This window comes from Lepidochelys kempii, chromosome 6 (genome assembly GCF_965140285.1).
Source record: "Lepidochelys kempii isolate rLepKem1 chromosome 6, rLepKem1.hap1, whole genome shotgun sequence".
Taxonomy (NCBI): domain Eukaryota; kingdom Metazoa; phylum Chordata; order Testudines; family Cheloniidae; genus Lepidochelys; species Lepidochelys kempii.
Window position 1 is genome coordinate 85,656,229 of NC_136385.1, and position 15,212 is coordinate 85,671,440.

Sequence of the window (15,212 nt, forward strand, 5' to 3'; positions counted from 1 at the left end):
GAAAAGTTAAGAAAAAAGTAATCAGTTGGATATTATTCTGAATGCAGTTCGTTTATTTTTTAAAATGATGTTGAACTTTTATAGATAAACTATAACTTGTTGGTTATAAGTAAAGGGGGTTGCAATGGAATGAATGGCAAATCTTTCAGAGATTTTAAGGGCCTGATTTCACAAGGTGCTGAGCAGTTTGTGATTGGTGCCAAGTGCTTTCACCATCCTTTGATGTCAATGTAAGTTGAGGACATAGAGCCCTATTTAAAAGGTGATCAGCACCTTTAAGATCAGACCCTAAAATGCTGCTGTATCCCTGATCCTTTGTTACTGAAGTCAATGGGAGATTTGCTGTTGACTTCAGTGGGAGCAGGCTCAGGGTTTTAATTAGCTGGGTTTTTTAGTCCTTATTCAGGCAGAACTCCCATTTCTATCAGTGGGAATTCTGCCTGAGTAAAGATTGCCACAACCAGCAAAGTATGTCAATGAGATAAGCAGTATTTTATTCACCCAAAATGTGTAAAGAATGTATTCAGTTTTGTATCTATGAAATTCTTTACATCTTCCACATTCGTTGCTTTGAGAAGGGAAACATTGCTCTCGTGGAGAATTGACATTTTGTTTATTCTCATTGCAAATTTCAAAAGAAGTGGAAACTGCTGGGTGTGTGTGCACAATGCAATTATGTAAAGAGATCAGACAGATGTTAAAATTCAACATACTTATTGTCCTGCATTACAGTTGACTGTAGAGAATCTCTAGTCATGTATATCTGTTTTTGATACCTCTACAGAATAACTGTCCAGCATCCTCTGCCCAACCAATCAGAATGTAGGAAAATCTACAGATATGACGGAATCTACTGTGAATCTACCTACCAAAAGTATGTTGAAATCTGTGTGAGTCTTACCTCTGGCTCGTGCATTAGTGCTCGTGCTCTCCCGCTATCAGAAATTAAACCTGTATTGAAACCTTATACTTCTATTTAAATGAAAAACCACTAAAACAGGGACAGAACATTGTTGTTTAATTCTTTGGAATTGTGCTCTAAAAGTTAAAAAGGAGATTAAAAAAATCTTGTGACTTTATTAAATCTCTTCTGTATATTGCAATAAACAAGCACTTATACAGTACAAAATCTAGGCAAAGTATATTGCACAGGTGTTTCACATCTTAGGGATTTGAAAGGTGTGTTATGTATAAATTAGCTGTCACTTTTTTCAGTCATGTAATGGAATGATGAGTTATAATTTGCATAATCCTTTAAGAAGTCAAATTATACTGTCATGTAGCAGATTTAACATGCTAGCTAGGATTTCATAGCTTTGCAGCTAATTAGTATGTACCTTACGGGACTGTTAAATTGGAGTTGTCCTCTTGCTTTGTCGGTTGCCTTTGTCCATTGCCTAATGGTACCTGCATTTGTGGCTAACTACCAAATGTTACTAGTACTTCTGATGAAAGTACTGTAGATGTCTATTAATATGGGCAAGCAAATGTAACATGATTTGGACAGTCCGCAGAGTTTCTTTTTGAATATTTTAAGAATTATAATCTTTCATGATTAGATTCAATAATCCATTTCCAGTAAGAAATGAGAGAGATGACATTTTATAACTATATTACAGATGACTGTGTTAATATTTTGCAAATGCATTACCACTTTTCTGATTATTTTTATTGAATTTCCAAACTGTTTACTTTCCCTTAATGTTTAATTTTTATATTCTAACTATATTCCTGTTTTGTGGCATATTATATCAGTTATCTACAAGGAGATAAAGAAAATACTACAGTTTGCTCAATAGAAATTAATTTCTAGAAAAAATAGTGTTTACATTGTAGCTAGAGGTTTCTTTAGCAAGAAAGCAATATTTGTTGTGTTTCTTCAGTTCATATTACCCTCCAATTATTCTATAGCTTGTTGTCAATTTGATTAATTAATTTAGTAACTGGAGAAACCACCACAGTAGTAAAAGTTGTAGCTATAGAGTGGATGAAGAATAGAATTAAAGTTTGTAAGAGAAGAATACAAAGAAGAATTAAAGTTTGCGATATTAGAACATAAAGAGAAATCAAGACCGAGCCAAAGATTTCCAAAGTGTTAATTTGCTTGTTGAGCCACGATGGTAGCCTGATTTACTGCTGAGTCATCTGGTCATCCTCCATTTTTCTGTTTTTAGAGTTAAATTATTTTCTTTTTATTCATGGTTTACATTGATTTATTGATCATTCTGTAGATGATTTTTTAATCTGTGATAATTTTATAAGCCATCCATCCAGATATGACACTGTATACGAGGGTAATCAATTATTTTTTGTCAAGGTCCATTATTATTATGATAATAATAACTAAATCAAAAGATTTTGGGGTTCATTCAAAAGTGTCTGACTGTCCAGATTTGGCCCGTGGTCTGCCTATTGACTACCCCTGTTGTATAGTGTAGTCTGTCTCTGGGAAGAATTTGAAGAACCATGAGCATTCTGTTCGGAAAGGTGACTTTAGATGGATGTACTGTACTTATCTTTGAGCAGTAGTTTTATTTGTTATACACCAGTTCAGTAACTATAAATGCTCAATGATTTCTTTAAGCATAATGTTAGATTTGCCATCAGTGGTTCATGTCAGTTTGTAAAACTGACTTCATGACTCTGGAAACTGGCTGTGGAGATACAACTCTTGGCAGAAGGTAGTGGATAGTTGTCTGGCCAACTTTGCTGGGGGTTGCAAGCACAGTGATGGCTTCATTCAAAACGCTTACGAATACTTTGATAGGCATAGTTTTTAATAATATCATTTGCAGTCAGTGAAGTTGCAATAGATAGCAGACGTGACAGCAAGAAAAGTGTTCTGGGTGTGTATTAATTAAAGGCAAATATTGGCAAAATAGTCTCAAAAATTTTAAGTTTGATGCAACAGTCAACATTATAATTAGTCTTGAAAGGATTAGATTTTTATCAATAAATGTCGATAAGCAGTGATGTAGGCATTTACACACAAACTGTCAGAAAAATATTTCCCTTGATAATAGAAATTTACAGATTAGGAAGGTAAGAAAACTGCTGCTTGAGAAATTATTAGAGTTTAAGGATATTTGTATTTTGACATGCAATGTTGATAATTTGTATGTTAAGAGTTATATAAATCTTTAATTTTTGAATCTCAATGACTACTATTATTAAATAATTATTGTTTGACCCCAGCATAATTTCACACAACTGTGAAAATGTAAATAGATAAAAATAGAATGTTTAAAACCCATAATTTTGTGCAGTTGTGAAAATTTACATCAATAAAATCCCCAAAATGTTTAAAAACAAAAATTGGTGTTATCCATCAAAATGATCAAAAATATAATTTGAATTCTGCCAAGCCTAAATATAATTATTTAATTTAATATGGCTGATCTTGCTTATCTGAATTGTTATAAACCTTATCATGCTATTAATGTCACATAATAAGCATAGATTGTTTGGGAAGAATGTAATATATTTCTCTCTAAAGAAGTTATGTAGCAGGTTTAGACTTTCCTCTATGTGCCCGCAAGGGCAGGGCGGGGGGGAAGGGAGAGATACCAGCGAAAGGAGGACACTCAGGCCTAAGAATAGTAAACTACGCTTTATTGACGGAAGGAAGGAAGAACTTATGCTCCAATCTGCGTGGGGAGCCCCTAGGGCATGCGGAGGGGCTGCAGGGGACTCTGGCCGTTCGGGACAGCTGACCAGGCAGGACTCCACCGTGGGGGAATCCTCTGCAGCGCTATATTCTCTGTGCTTATCTCGGGGTTACATGGGGTCAACAGCTGGTTACAGTCTTATATGTATGATTTATGCTTATTACATAAACTAACTTGTTTATAGGCAAAAATATTCTGAGCTATGCTACAGTATCTTTTGGCAGGGTCTGTCAGACAAAGTTCATTGAAACTGCCTGCATCCTCTGCTTACATCCAGTCACATACTCAGTCCACCACTTAGCTCCTCGCCAATTTTCTGCAACCTTGCCCCTACACTCCACCCCTTGGCAGACTGAGGTGTATTAGTTACTGCCACCAGTGCTCGGCGAGTGTGCGCACTGATTTGGGGGTTGCTAGTTGGGCCAGGAGGGTGGAGGAGCAATTCATGGAACACTGAACAATGACAGACAGAAATACAAAGCCCAGTAGTCCAATCAATAGCAGGAGCCCGATGCATCTCCCCCAGGCGCCGAGATCTGGAAGGCAGGAGGTTAGCCACCGCCAAGGGTCATCCCATACAGAAATCTCAGAGCCCACGTCATGTAACACTTTCAAATGGTCCATCATATTTTGAACATCAGCCTCAATGCACTTATCCTGCTAGTGCCACCGATTGCATCCACTGGACAGCCGAGTTGTGGTGCCATGTGGCTTGGGCACCTATTGCAGCTAAAATTAGTAGGAGGAATATGCCGTAGAGAACACGTTGTAGGGCCATCGCAGGTGTCAGCCTTCGGGTGGCGTGACTGGGACACTCCACAGAGCTGCCCGAACTGCAATGCGGCGGCTATGCTTGCCTGGAAGAAAGACGCTTAGAAGGCACATAAATTGGGGCGTCTTCCCCTTTTAGCAGTAAGAGATGAGTGTCCCCGGGACCATCAGCTAGGATTTCCTCTTCGAGTGGGTTATGTTTGGTGGGGTCATGAACCCAAACTGCACGTCCAGTTGAGCTGAACCCTCCCACTCAGGTGGTGGGTGCAAGCGCATCCACTTCCTGGACATCAGGCAACCCAATGCGCTCGCAAATCAATTGCACAATACGTTCGCCTTGGGGAAGGGTTACTGCCTGCGGGCCATTGTGAACCAAGAGCACCTTAACCTCCCCGGTATAATCAGCGTTGATTACTTCCTCCACAACATCTGTGCCCTTAAGGGCCAGACTGCTGCCTGGGGCAATGTGCCCATAATAGCCTTGTGGGAGTCCTATGGCTAAGCTAGTACTTACAAGGTTCAGGCTATTGGGCTGTAGATCGAGACCAGCACTTCCCGGGGTGGCCCGAATGGGGAAGTGGGCTTGTGGGTGCAGGTGCTGCACTCACAACACACGGGGGGCGGTCATGGAGCGCAGCTGTGGCTTGGTGAAGATTACGGCTCCACCCGGCCAGGGACTTGGTGGGAGATAGTTTGCGTAACTGTTCTTTAAGCAAGCCGTTCATGCATTCAGTAAGCCCGGCGCCCTGCGGGTGGTGTGCGATGTGGAACATATGCTCAATCCCCCATCCCCTAGGCCATTTTCTTACTTCCATTCCCGTAAAATGGGTTCCCTGGTCAGTTTGCACCTCGAGGGGGGATCCATAATAGCAGATGAGTTCCTCCAACCCCTTTATAGTCTGCTCCTGTGTGGCGCTTGCGTACAGATATGCAAAGAGCAGACCCGAATATGTGAGCCTAGGATAAGGGGGAGGGAGAGAACTGCATCCCCGGGTGGCCCTCCATGGGACGGTGGGCACTGGTGGCTTGCAAGCTGGCGGGGTTGGTTGCCCCCACTGCATGGAAAGAGCTTGAGCAGGAGCCGGGGGTTACTGGCTCTCTCCCTCCCCCTTATCCTTCCTTCCCCAAAGAGGCATCCCTCCGCTGGTATCCTGTTCGTGATGCCAGTTGTGCCCGCAAGGGCCGGGGCGGGCAGGGTGGATAACAGCGAAAGGAGGACACTCAGGCCTAAGAATAGTAAACTACGCTTTATTGAAGGAAGGAAGGAAGGAAGGAAGGAAGGAAGAACTTACGCTCCAATCTGCATGGGGAACCCCTCAGATGCACAGAGGGGCTGCAGGGCACTCTGGCCGTTCGGGACAGCTTACCTCTGCTGTGGGGGAGTCCTCTACAGTGCTATATTCTCTGTGCTTATCTCAGGGTTACATGGGGTCAACAGCTGGTTACAGTCTTATATGTATGATTTATGCTTATTACATAAACTAACTTGTTTACAGGCAAAAATATGCTGAGCTATGCTACAGTATCTTTTGGCAGGGTCTGTCGGACAAAGTTCATTGAAACTGCTTGCATCCTCTGCTTACATCCAGTCACATACTCAGTCCACCACTTAGCTCCTCACCAATCTTCTGCAACCTTGCCCCTACACTCTAACATTGATAGAATTTTTTCTGTGGTTCTTTGGAGTTGCGCTACTGTTGAGGATAGTTCATATACAGCATATTTAATTGCTGTGTGCTGTAATTTATATCTTTTTCATTGTTGATGCTATTGAAAATTCTTTCTTCAGATCCTATGGTCATGTGTTTCCACTGACATTAAAATTTAACTACAACCATGGAAAACCTTTCAGTAAAAATGACAAAAGTTTAGACGTGAAAGCCAAATTTGAACTTTTGGTACTGTGCAGGCATACATTTTATGAGAGGTAGAATTTGGTTATTTATAGAGCGCTATTATAATGTTCTGCCATAAACATTTATAAATCTTTCCATTGTCATACTTGCTGGCTTACTTTTTTTGCTAAATTTCAGTTACACTCCAATAGTGTGATTACTTTCTATAGCCCTGATTCTGTGCACCTTTCATATCACAAAGAGTTAGGCCACTTGTGCAGAACTTTCAGTGAGCAAGAGGCCACTCACTGGTGGAGCTAATTCAGAAACTAAATTGGGTAGCACAGGGCTTGCTCATCCCTTATGCAGCCTTCACCTTTTTAGCATTCAGGAAAAAAAGGATTTGGGGAAGGACACTGGATGTGTGAGGGGTCAAGACCATCACTTTCTACATGCTGTTTAACCAGAATAGCTACACAGTGGTCCCTCTGATTTACTTCTGATGACAGCAGTACTTACTATTGTAGGTACTGCAGTCTTGTCACCAAGCAGTGTTGCTTAAAACTACAAGAGTACTAAGGGCCAGTGCAGAATAGGACAGGACAGGAACCAGAGTGGTGTTTGGAGACTTACTAATGTAAATAGAATTTTTCCATCCCCTAAATGTGAAAAAAAAAATACGATGAGGTCCTGAGCTCTGAGGTTTACATTGTACCATTAGGGTTTTCAACTTTCTAATTTCACAAAACCGAACACCTCTGCCCTGCCCCTTCTCCAAGGCTCCGCCCCTACTCCATCCCCCCTCTCTCCGTTGCTGACTCTCACTCACTTTCACTGTGCTGGGTCAGGGGGTTGGGGTGCAGGAGCGGGTGAGGGCTCTGGCTGGGGATGCGGACTCTGGGGTAGGGCCAGAAATGAGTTCAAGGTGTGGGAGGGGGCTCCACGCTGGGGCAGGGAGTTGGGGTGCAGGAAGGGGTGTGGGCTCTGGCTGGGGATGTGGGCTCTGGTGTGGGGGTAGGGATGAGGGGTTAAGGATTCAGGAGGAGGCTCAGGACTGGGGAAGGGGGCTTGGGTGCTGGAGGGGGTTCAGGGCTGGGGTAAGGGGTTGGGATGTGAGGTGCAGGCTCTGGGAGGGGACTGGGGCAGGGGGTTGAGGTGTGGGCTCTGGGAGGGAGTTAGGGTGCAGGAGGGGGTTCTGATCTGTGGCAGGGGGTTTGGGTGCAGGAGGGGGTTCAGGCTCCAACCAGGCGGCACTTTTACCTGAGGCAGCTCACGGTCAGTTGTGCAGTGGGGCTGAGGCAGGCTCCGTACCTGCTCTGATGCCACACTGCAGCTGTAAGCAGATGGAATGTCTGGCCCCCAGGCGGAGGCGTGGCCAGGTAGCTCTGGTTCCTGGCCAATGGGAGTTGTGGAGCCAGTGCTAGGGGCAGGGACAGCGCGCGGAGCTTCCCTGATCACCCCGGTGCCTCACTTCTGGGAGCTTAGCGGAACCAGGGCTGGCAAGCCCCACTACACTGCTGACTGGACTTTTAACAGCCCGGTCAGTGGTGCTGACCGGAGCCACCAGGGTCCATTTTCGCCTGGGTGTTCTGGTTGAAAACCAGACACCTGGCAACCCTATGTATCATGAACCTAAAAAAAATCATTTTCCATAAAGATACACAATACCTGGAGCCTTAAGTAGTCCAAGATTTATTGTAAGAGGTTATTGAAAAGGGTTGTAGCCCTATTGGACAATGCATGTGATTACATTTACTAAAGTCCAAGTGCATAACACCGAGTGTCTGTGGTTCAAGGGATTACTTGAGTAAGAGATCTGTGTATAGTGAATATGCAGAATAACCTTTTCTAACCTAAATCCAGTACTAGTGTGTGTGAATTACTGACTGTCCTTTTTACCCAGGTTTCTTTCACTGGTGTCTTGTGCCTAACTTTGACAAAAGCAACAATTTGTGATATTGTGTTTAAAGATGTGTGGTGATATTGTGCAAAATCATTTTGCACAATAAGGATGTTGCAGCACAAATTTCTGAGAGGAGTTGCACCATGCAGTGATCATCATTATTAAAGTCTTTACAAGTACTGCAATTAATAGTATTAAGAAAGACGGTAAATACCACAGTAACAGTAGTTACGTAGGCAAAACTTTAAATATTTAGAATGGTGACTGTTGTATGCTGCCTATGACCCCTGTGAATATTACTCCAATTAATGTTATTGGAAGTTCCACCAGGGATTAAGGGGAATATACCTAATCCTAAAAGCTAGTGCAAAATGCCCGTATTGCCCTGCTGTCTGCCAAAAGTTCATGTTTTGCTGGCACACTAAAATAAAATTAGAAAGTGATCATGGAGTTTGTTTTCATATTCAATGGAGGTTTCAAAGAACTAAATATGTAGTAGTCATTTAAAACTTTACAATTTTGCCTCTGCAACTAAATATGTAGGGAACAAATATTAGATAATGGGGCCTTCAATCTAGCAGAGAAAGGTATAACATGATCCAGTGGCTGGTAGTTGAAGCTAGACAAATTCAGACTGGAAATAAGGTGTACATTTTTAACAGTGACGGTAATTAGAACATAAGAATGGCCATTCTGGGTCAGAACAGAGGTCCATCTAGCCCAGTATCCTGTCTTTTGGCAGTGGCCAGTGCAGAGATGCTTCAGGGGGAATGAACAGAACAGGTAATCATTGAGTGATTAACCATTTGAACAGTTTACCAAGGGTTGTGGTGGATTCTCTTTCAACGGAAAATTTTTAAATCAAGTTTGGATATATTTTAAAAGATATACTCTAGTTCAAAAGGCATTATTTGGGGGGAATTCTATGGTCTTTGTTATATAGGAGGTCAGACTAGGTATTCACAATGGTCCCTTCTAGCCTTGGAATCTATGAATTGCAGTATTTACAGTGTTCCACATAATTAGTTGAGGAGATGCTGTGGTAGTATTCTTTAGTTCAGGTTCTGAAGTGTGGCTACTGTAATACAGGAAAACTAAGTGAAGGAGAGTTTAGGTTGGAAAACTGGAAACCATGCTCTAAGCTTACCAAGCTCTTTCTGAGGAATCTTTTTTGGAGGTCAGCTAGGAAGAAGAGAGTGTCAGACACACACCCAAAGATTAATTTTTAGTTTTCCCACCAAAAAAATGTGATGGCAGGAGGATAATGCCCTCCCATGCTGTAAAGCAGACTGGTAAGAGGTTTGGGGTGAGGGATTCCTTCAGCAATCCTTTTATGGGTGTGGGCACACATAGCTGCCTAATTCTGATATGACCAGGTAACTAGAAACAACTTTTCTAAAGAGTCTAACTGACTGTAGGCCAATGTAATGCTATCTGTTCCTGCATCCACAAGTGTTCTAGGATCATGGTTGGACTTGATGTTGTTGGATCTTAGGAAAGGTCGCTCAAAGAGTATAGGAGCCAAGGAGATAATTTACATTTCTCTGTCATACTAAAATCCACAGTCTTGTTACAGATGGCCTGTCTACAGCTTTTGAGGTATAACCAGACCTGTCAGTCACTGGTAGGAAAGGGTGTGGGTTTGGCCCAGTTCCTAAAGACTCACCCAGTTTTTTTTTCTGTCTCCACAGCTGGTTAGTTAGTTCCAGATTCTCCCTGTTGCAGAGTAGGAAATGACAATTAAACCCCAAAGAAACCTCAGTTCACTTCCAGAATCATCCCTTTTTGACGTGAGAAGCCCTCTTTTTTTATTTGCCTAAAACTCTGGGGGCTTGTGCCCTGGCTCACCTTCATAGAGTGCTGCATTGCAGTCAAAGATAGGAAGAAGACAGAGATATAGGACTTTTGGAGGCAGCCAGCATGGTGGGAGTATCCTGTGCTCTTCTCCCCTGGATACAAAAGCCCTTGGGCAGCATCAGATTGGCAAAGAAGCTCACTGTCTGGTAGCCCTGCTCATCTTCACAGAGTGCTGTATGGCAGAACAACAGCATCTTATATCACTCCTCATCTTCATGGAGCACAACATGGCAGATAAATCTATGTTTGGTACCTCTGCTCATCCTCTACGAGTGCAGCATAGTGAATAAACCTAGAAAGAAAACCCGGCTATGGGTCTGAGTCCTCATCACGCACCTCGGAATATACAGATGGAGAAGATTTTCCTTTTCACAGGTCCTTCACAGGAAATCCCTCCAGTTTAGGGTTCATCTCTGGTCCTCTTTGTGTCACAGAGTGCAATGCAGATAAGCAACCTTTGACAAGCTCCCCCTAACTCTCTACGTGGGGAGCAAAACTGCCTAACCTACCTCACAAGAGCCAGAGCATACCCAGCTCTCGGCTGCTTGGGTCTGCTCTCACTGTGATTTCCCTGATGGTCACAGAGCACATTTCCTCCCTACCCTACCTTCTTACAAATGAATGAAAAGGCTCAGAGGAGCCAGACGGAGACCCAAATCTCCTCAGACAGTCTCTGTGAATAATTACATACTCCTCCAGAGTCTTCTTCAGCTCTTTGAACCCCCGGATTCCTCTTTATTGGGTCTCCTCTGCAGCAGAGCCCCCGAGGTTATCCATTAGAAGAGCTCATATGTCTTCATCCCCTTGGCTCTTTGATCCTGCAAAGAATGGGTTCATGGGATCACTCCTCAGTACGGCCTTCCTTACTAATACAACTTGCAGGTTGTAATACAATTCCTTACTAACACAGTGTCATCCTCACCCCAGTCCAAAAGGGGAAGCAAAAGGAGTAATGGAGAGCTAGTAATAGTTCTCTCCCCTCTAAGGTGAAACACTATGAGAGTGCCTCCAAAGGACAGGGAAAGAACATAAGAATGGCCATACTGGATCAGACCAATTATCTGTTTAGCCCAGTATCCTGTATTCCAGCAGTGGCCAATGCCAGGTGCTTTGGAGGGAATGAACAGAACAGGCAATTATCAAGTGATCTATCCCCTTGCCCATTCCTAGCTTCTGGCAAACAGAGGCTGGGGACACCAACCCTGCCCATCCTGGCTAATAGCCGTTAATGGACCTATCCTCCATGAATGTATCTAGTTCTTTTTTGCATTTGCTCCAACCCCTCAGACAGAGACAAACACCTACAAGATCTCTATCAAGCATTCTTACAATTATAATACCCACCTGCGGAAGTGAAGAAACAGATTGATAGAGCCAGAAGAGTTCCCAGAAGTCACCTACTACAGGACAGGCCTAATAAAGAAAATAACAGAACGCCACTAGCCGTCACCTTCAGCCCCCAACTAAAACCTCTCCAATGCATTATTAAGGATCTACAACCTATCCTGAAGGGTGACCCAACACTCTCACAATTCTTGGGAGACAGGCCAGTCCTTGCCTACAGACAGCCCCCAACCTGAAGCAAATACTCACCAGCAACCACATACCACACAACAGAACCACTAACCCAGGAACGTATCCTTGCAGCAAAGCCCGTTGCCAACTGTGCCCACATATCTATTCAGGGGACACCATCACAGGGCCTAATAACATCAGCCACACTATCAGAGGCTCGTTCACCTGCACATCCACCAATGTGATATATGCCATCTTGTGCCAGCAATGGCCCTCTGCCATGTACATTGGTCAAACTGGACAGTCTCTACGTAAAAGAATAAATGGACACAAATCAGATGTCAAGAATTATAACATTCATAAACCAGTCGGAGAACACTTCGATCTCTCTGGTCATGCGATTACAGACATGAAAGTTGCGATATTACAACAAAAAAACTTCAAATCCAGACTCCAGCGGGAGACTGTTTGAATTGGAATTCATTTGCAAATTGGATACAATTAACTTAGGCTTAAATAGAGACTGGGAGTGGCTAAGTCATTATGCAAGGTAACCTATTTCCCCTTCTCCCCCCCCCCCCCCGACGTTCTTGTTAAACCCAGGATTTGTGCTGGAAATGGCCCACCTTGATTATCATACACATTGTAAGGAGAGTGGTCACTTTAGATAACCTATTACCAGCAGGCGAGTGGGTTTGTGTGTGTGTGTGGGGGGGGGGGATAAAACCTGGATTTGTGCTAGAAATGGCCCAACTTGATTATCATACACATTGTAAGGAGAGTGATCACTTTAGATAAACTATTACCAGCAGGAGAGTGGGGTGGGGGGAGGTATTTTTTCATGTTTTGTGTGTATAAAAATATCTTCTACGCTTTCCACAGTATGCATCCGATGAAGTGAGCTGTAGCTCACGAAAGCTTATGCTCAAATAAATTGGTTAGTCTCTAAGGTGCCACAAGTACTCCTTTTCTTTTTGCGAATACAGACTAACACGGCTGTTACTCTGAAACCTTTTTGAACCCTGTTATAGTCTTGGCTTCACAACATCCTCTGGCAAAGATTTCCACAGGTTGACTGTGTGTTATGTGAAAAAATACTTGCTTTTGTTTGTTTTAAACTTGCTGTCTATTAATTTCACTTGGTGACCTCTAGTTCTTGTGTTATGAGGAGGAGTAAATAACACTGCCTTATTTACTTTCTCCACACCCGTCATGATTTTATAAACCTCTATCATATCCCCCTTAATCATCTCTTTTTTAAGCTGAAAAGTCCCAGTCTAATTAATCTCTCCTCATATGGAAGCTATTCCATACCCCTAATAATTTTTGTTGTCCTTTTCTGAACCTTTTCCAATTCCAATATATCTTTTTTGAGATGGGGCAGCCACATCTGCATGCAGTATTCAAGATGTGGGCATACCATAGATTTATATAGAGGCAATATATTTTCTGTCTTATTATCTATCCCTTTCTTAATGATTCCCAACATTCTGTTCATGTTTTTGACTGCCGCCGCACATTGAGTGGATGTTTCCAGAGAACTACTGGGGGAGCTGATGGACAAGGAAATAGCAGAATTACCAGGTAAATTTAGGAAGTCTGTGGTCCTTGCCAGAGAATATAGGAGAAAATAGAAACCTTATGCCTGGGCCAAACACCCTCTCTGGGTTTCCAGTCAGGATATTCAACTGGAAAGAGAACCCTCCAGGGGTCAGGTAAGGATAGAGACAACTCTCTTGTGGAAACTTTAAGCAGTCTGCAGTGCTCTAGCCTAATCTGTACTGGCACCCCAAATGGGCAGCCATCTTCTCCAGTATACAGATCGCTAGTTGCTCTCCTGTTCAGACAAGTAATTTTTGGAGGTAATTCAAAGGAGTTATTCAGTAGATTTACTCCAGCTCCTGAGGTATAGATTCATTTAATTTCCACCATTATCCAAACCAGGGAAGCATTGGGACGGGCACTGGGATAACTGCTACCTTTTGTGGAATGAGATAATAGATCTAGGCCCTCTGCTTCATCCTGTTCCTAGTCACAAAGAAATCTGGTGGAAACAGAGCGGTGCTTGACTTAGAATACCTCAGTATGTTCTCAGTAGAGATCAAGACCAAGATCGAAAAGGCCATATCCATTCAATCAGTATAGGGGATTTTCTTATTCCCTGTAGATCAGAAGGATACCTTCTCCATATTCTCATTTATAGGGTCTCACAGGAGGAGCATATACTTTACCTTGTGGGATGACAGCATTTACAGCACAGATTTTTTGGCCAGGCTATTGCTCCCAGAGTACTCACAGAGGTAGTTGTCATGGCAGTAGGAGCCCTTGGGACAATGAGGGGATCCCTTTTGTCCTTTCTTAGATAACTCTGTATTCAGTTTACCATACAAAGACAAAGCAGTAGAAGACATCCACAGAAATGAGCAGTTCAGATTGGAGAATCACCGCTTGGTTCTAGATTGGGAAACGAGCCAAGTGGCCCCTCTGTAGACAGCTATAAACCCAAGTAAAAAGTAATGACATTGCTGTCAAATTCAGGAGAGACGGGAAGAATTATGACAATATCAAAGAGGTTGACAATCTCAGAGATGTTGCCATCCTTTCCCCTCATTTCATTTCTAAATGATGGTACCACATATAATTTTTTCCATTGGCCTGGGCTCACATGAGACCTGTAGATCTTCCTTTCACATCTTCAATACAGTCTTATGTCTCACCTGACATCAGATGACTGAGGAACAAAAGACAGAATTTTTCCACTATGCAAGCTTCTGAGAGTAGCTATTATGGCTCATGGCAGCCTACAAGGTTGCATCACCCACTCAGGGATAAGAACAATCCTAGGGGCTTGGTCCTCAGAGAGGATGCACAATACGGATGTCTGGAGCTCAAAGTGATCCCTTTCGGACATTTTAGAACAGATTTGCTATCAATTTATGTAATCTGATGTGTGGGAACAGGCGTCCATCCTTCCACAAGGAGCTGCAAATGCAGTTGTCCTGGGCAGAAAGATCCTGCTGTCTGTCCACAATCTCTACACTGAAAGCAATTTTAAAGGTCACTGTAGAGTGGCTCAGCAGGAGAAATATTTGGCAAATTGAGTAGGGGCTTCTCCTGCAGGTTAGACTCCTGACAAGGACTTTGGCTCCCCAGTGTTTGGTCCTGTTTGTCTCTCTTCATTCTCAAGGTAGTCATCAATTTTCCCTGTCAGTGAGCCAAGGGTCAAAGTAACAAATGCCCTGGCTCAGAACTGGACACGAGATCTATATGCCTTGCCTTCCATTTCCTACTGAGGGCAATTCAGACGCTCAAAAAGCAGAAAACATTAGTAGTCCCAAATGGTACTTCACTGGGTACTATTTGACCTACTAATCCCAACAGTGAGACCTTCCTTGCTCCACCAATGCCAGGAATCTTTTGTTTCAAGGTCCGTCAGGAGCCAGACAGCTTAAACGCAGCTGTCTGGCAATTGAGAGTCACCTGAAATAAGATAAGATATTCTGAAAGTATCATTTGTATTCTTCTAGCCTCAAGAAAAACATTCTCCTATGTGAAGTACATGAGAGCAAGGCTAGCATTTAAAGTAACAGTGTAGAGTCCATAATGCTTCTCTAATATCAGCTTTAATATTCCATGTTTTGGAATTCCTGTAGGAAGGCCTTG

General features: G+C 42.9%; 1 protein-coding gene across 5 annotated transcripts in view; it reads left to right on the forward strand.

Moving 5' to 3' along the window:
* The window catches only part of NPAS3 (neuronal PAS domain protein 3), an 843,593-nt gene that overhangs the window by 96,862 nt on the left and 731,519 nt on the right, over positions 1–15,212 (forward strand). For 3 of the 5 annotated variants that reach the window (XM_073348989.2, XM_073348988.2, XM_073348991.1), the window contains exon 2: positions 785–874. The exons of the other annotated variants lie outside the window; for them this stretch is intronic. In XM_073348989.2, coding sequence (XP_073205090.1) covers positions 785–874 — 90 coding nt within the window. The remainder of the gene's footprint in view (positions 1–784; positions 875–15,212) is intronic. 5 annotated transcript variants of the gene reach the window in all.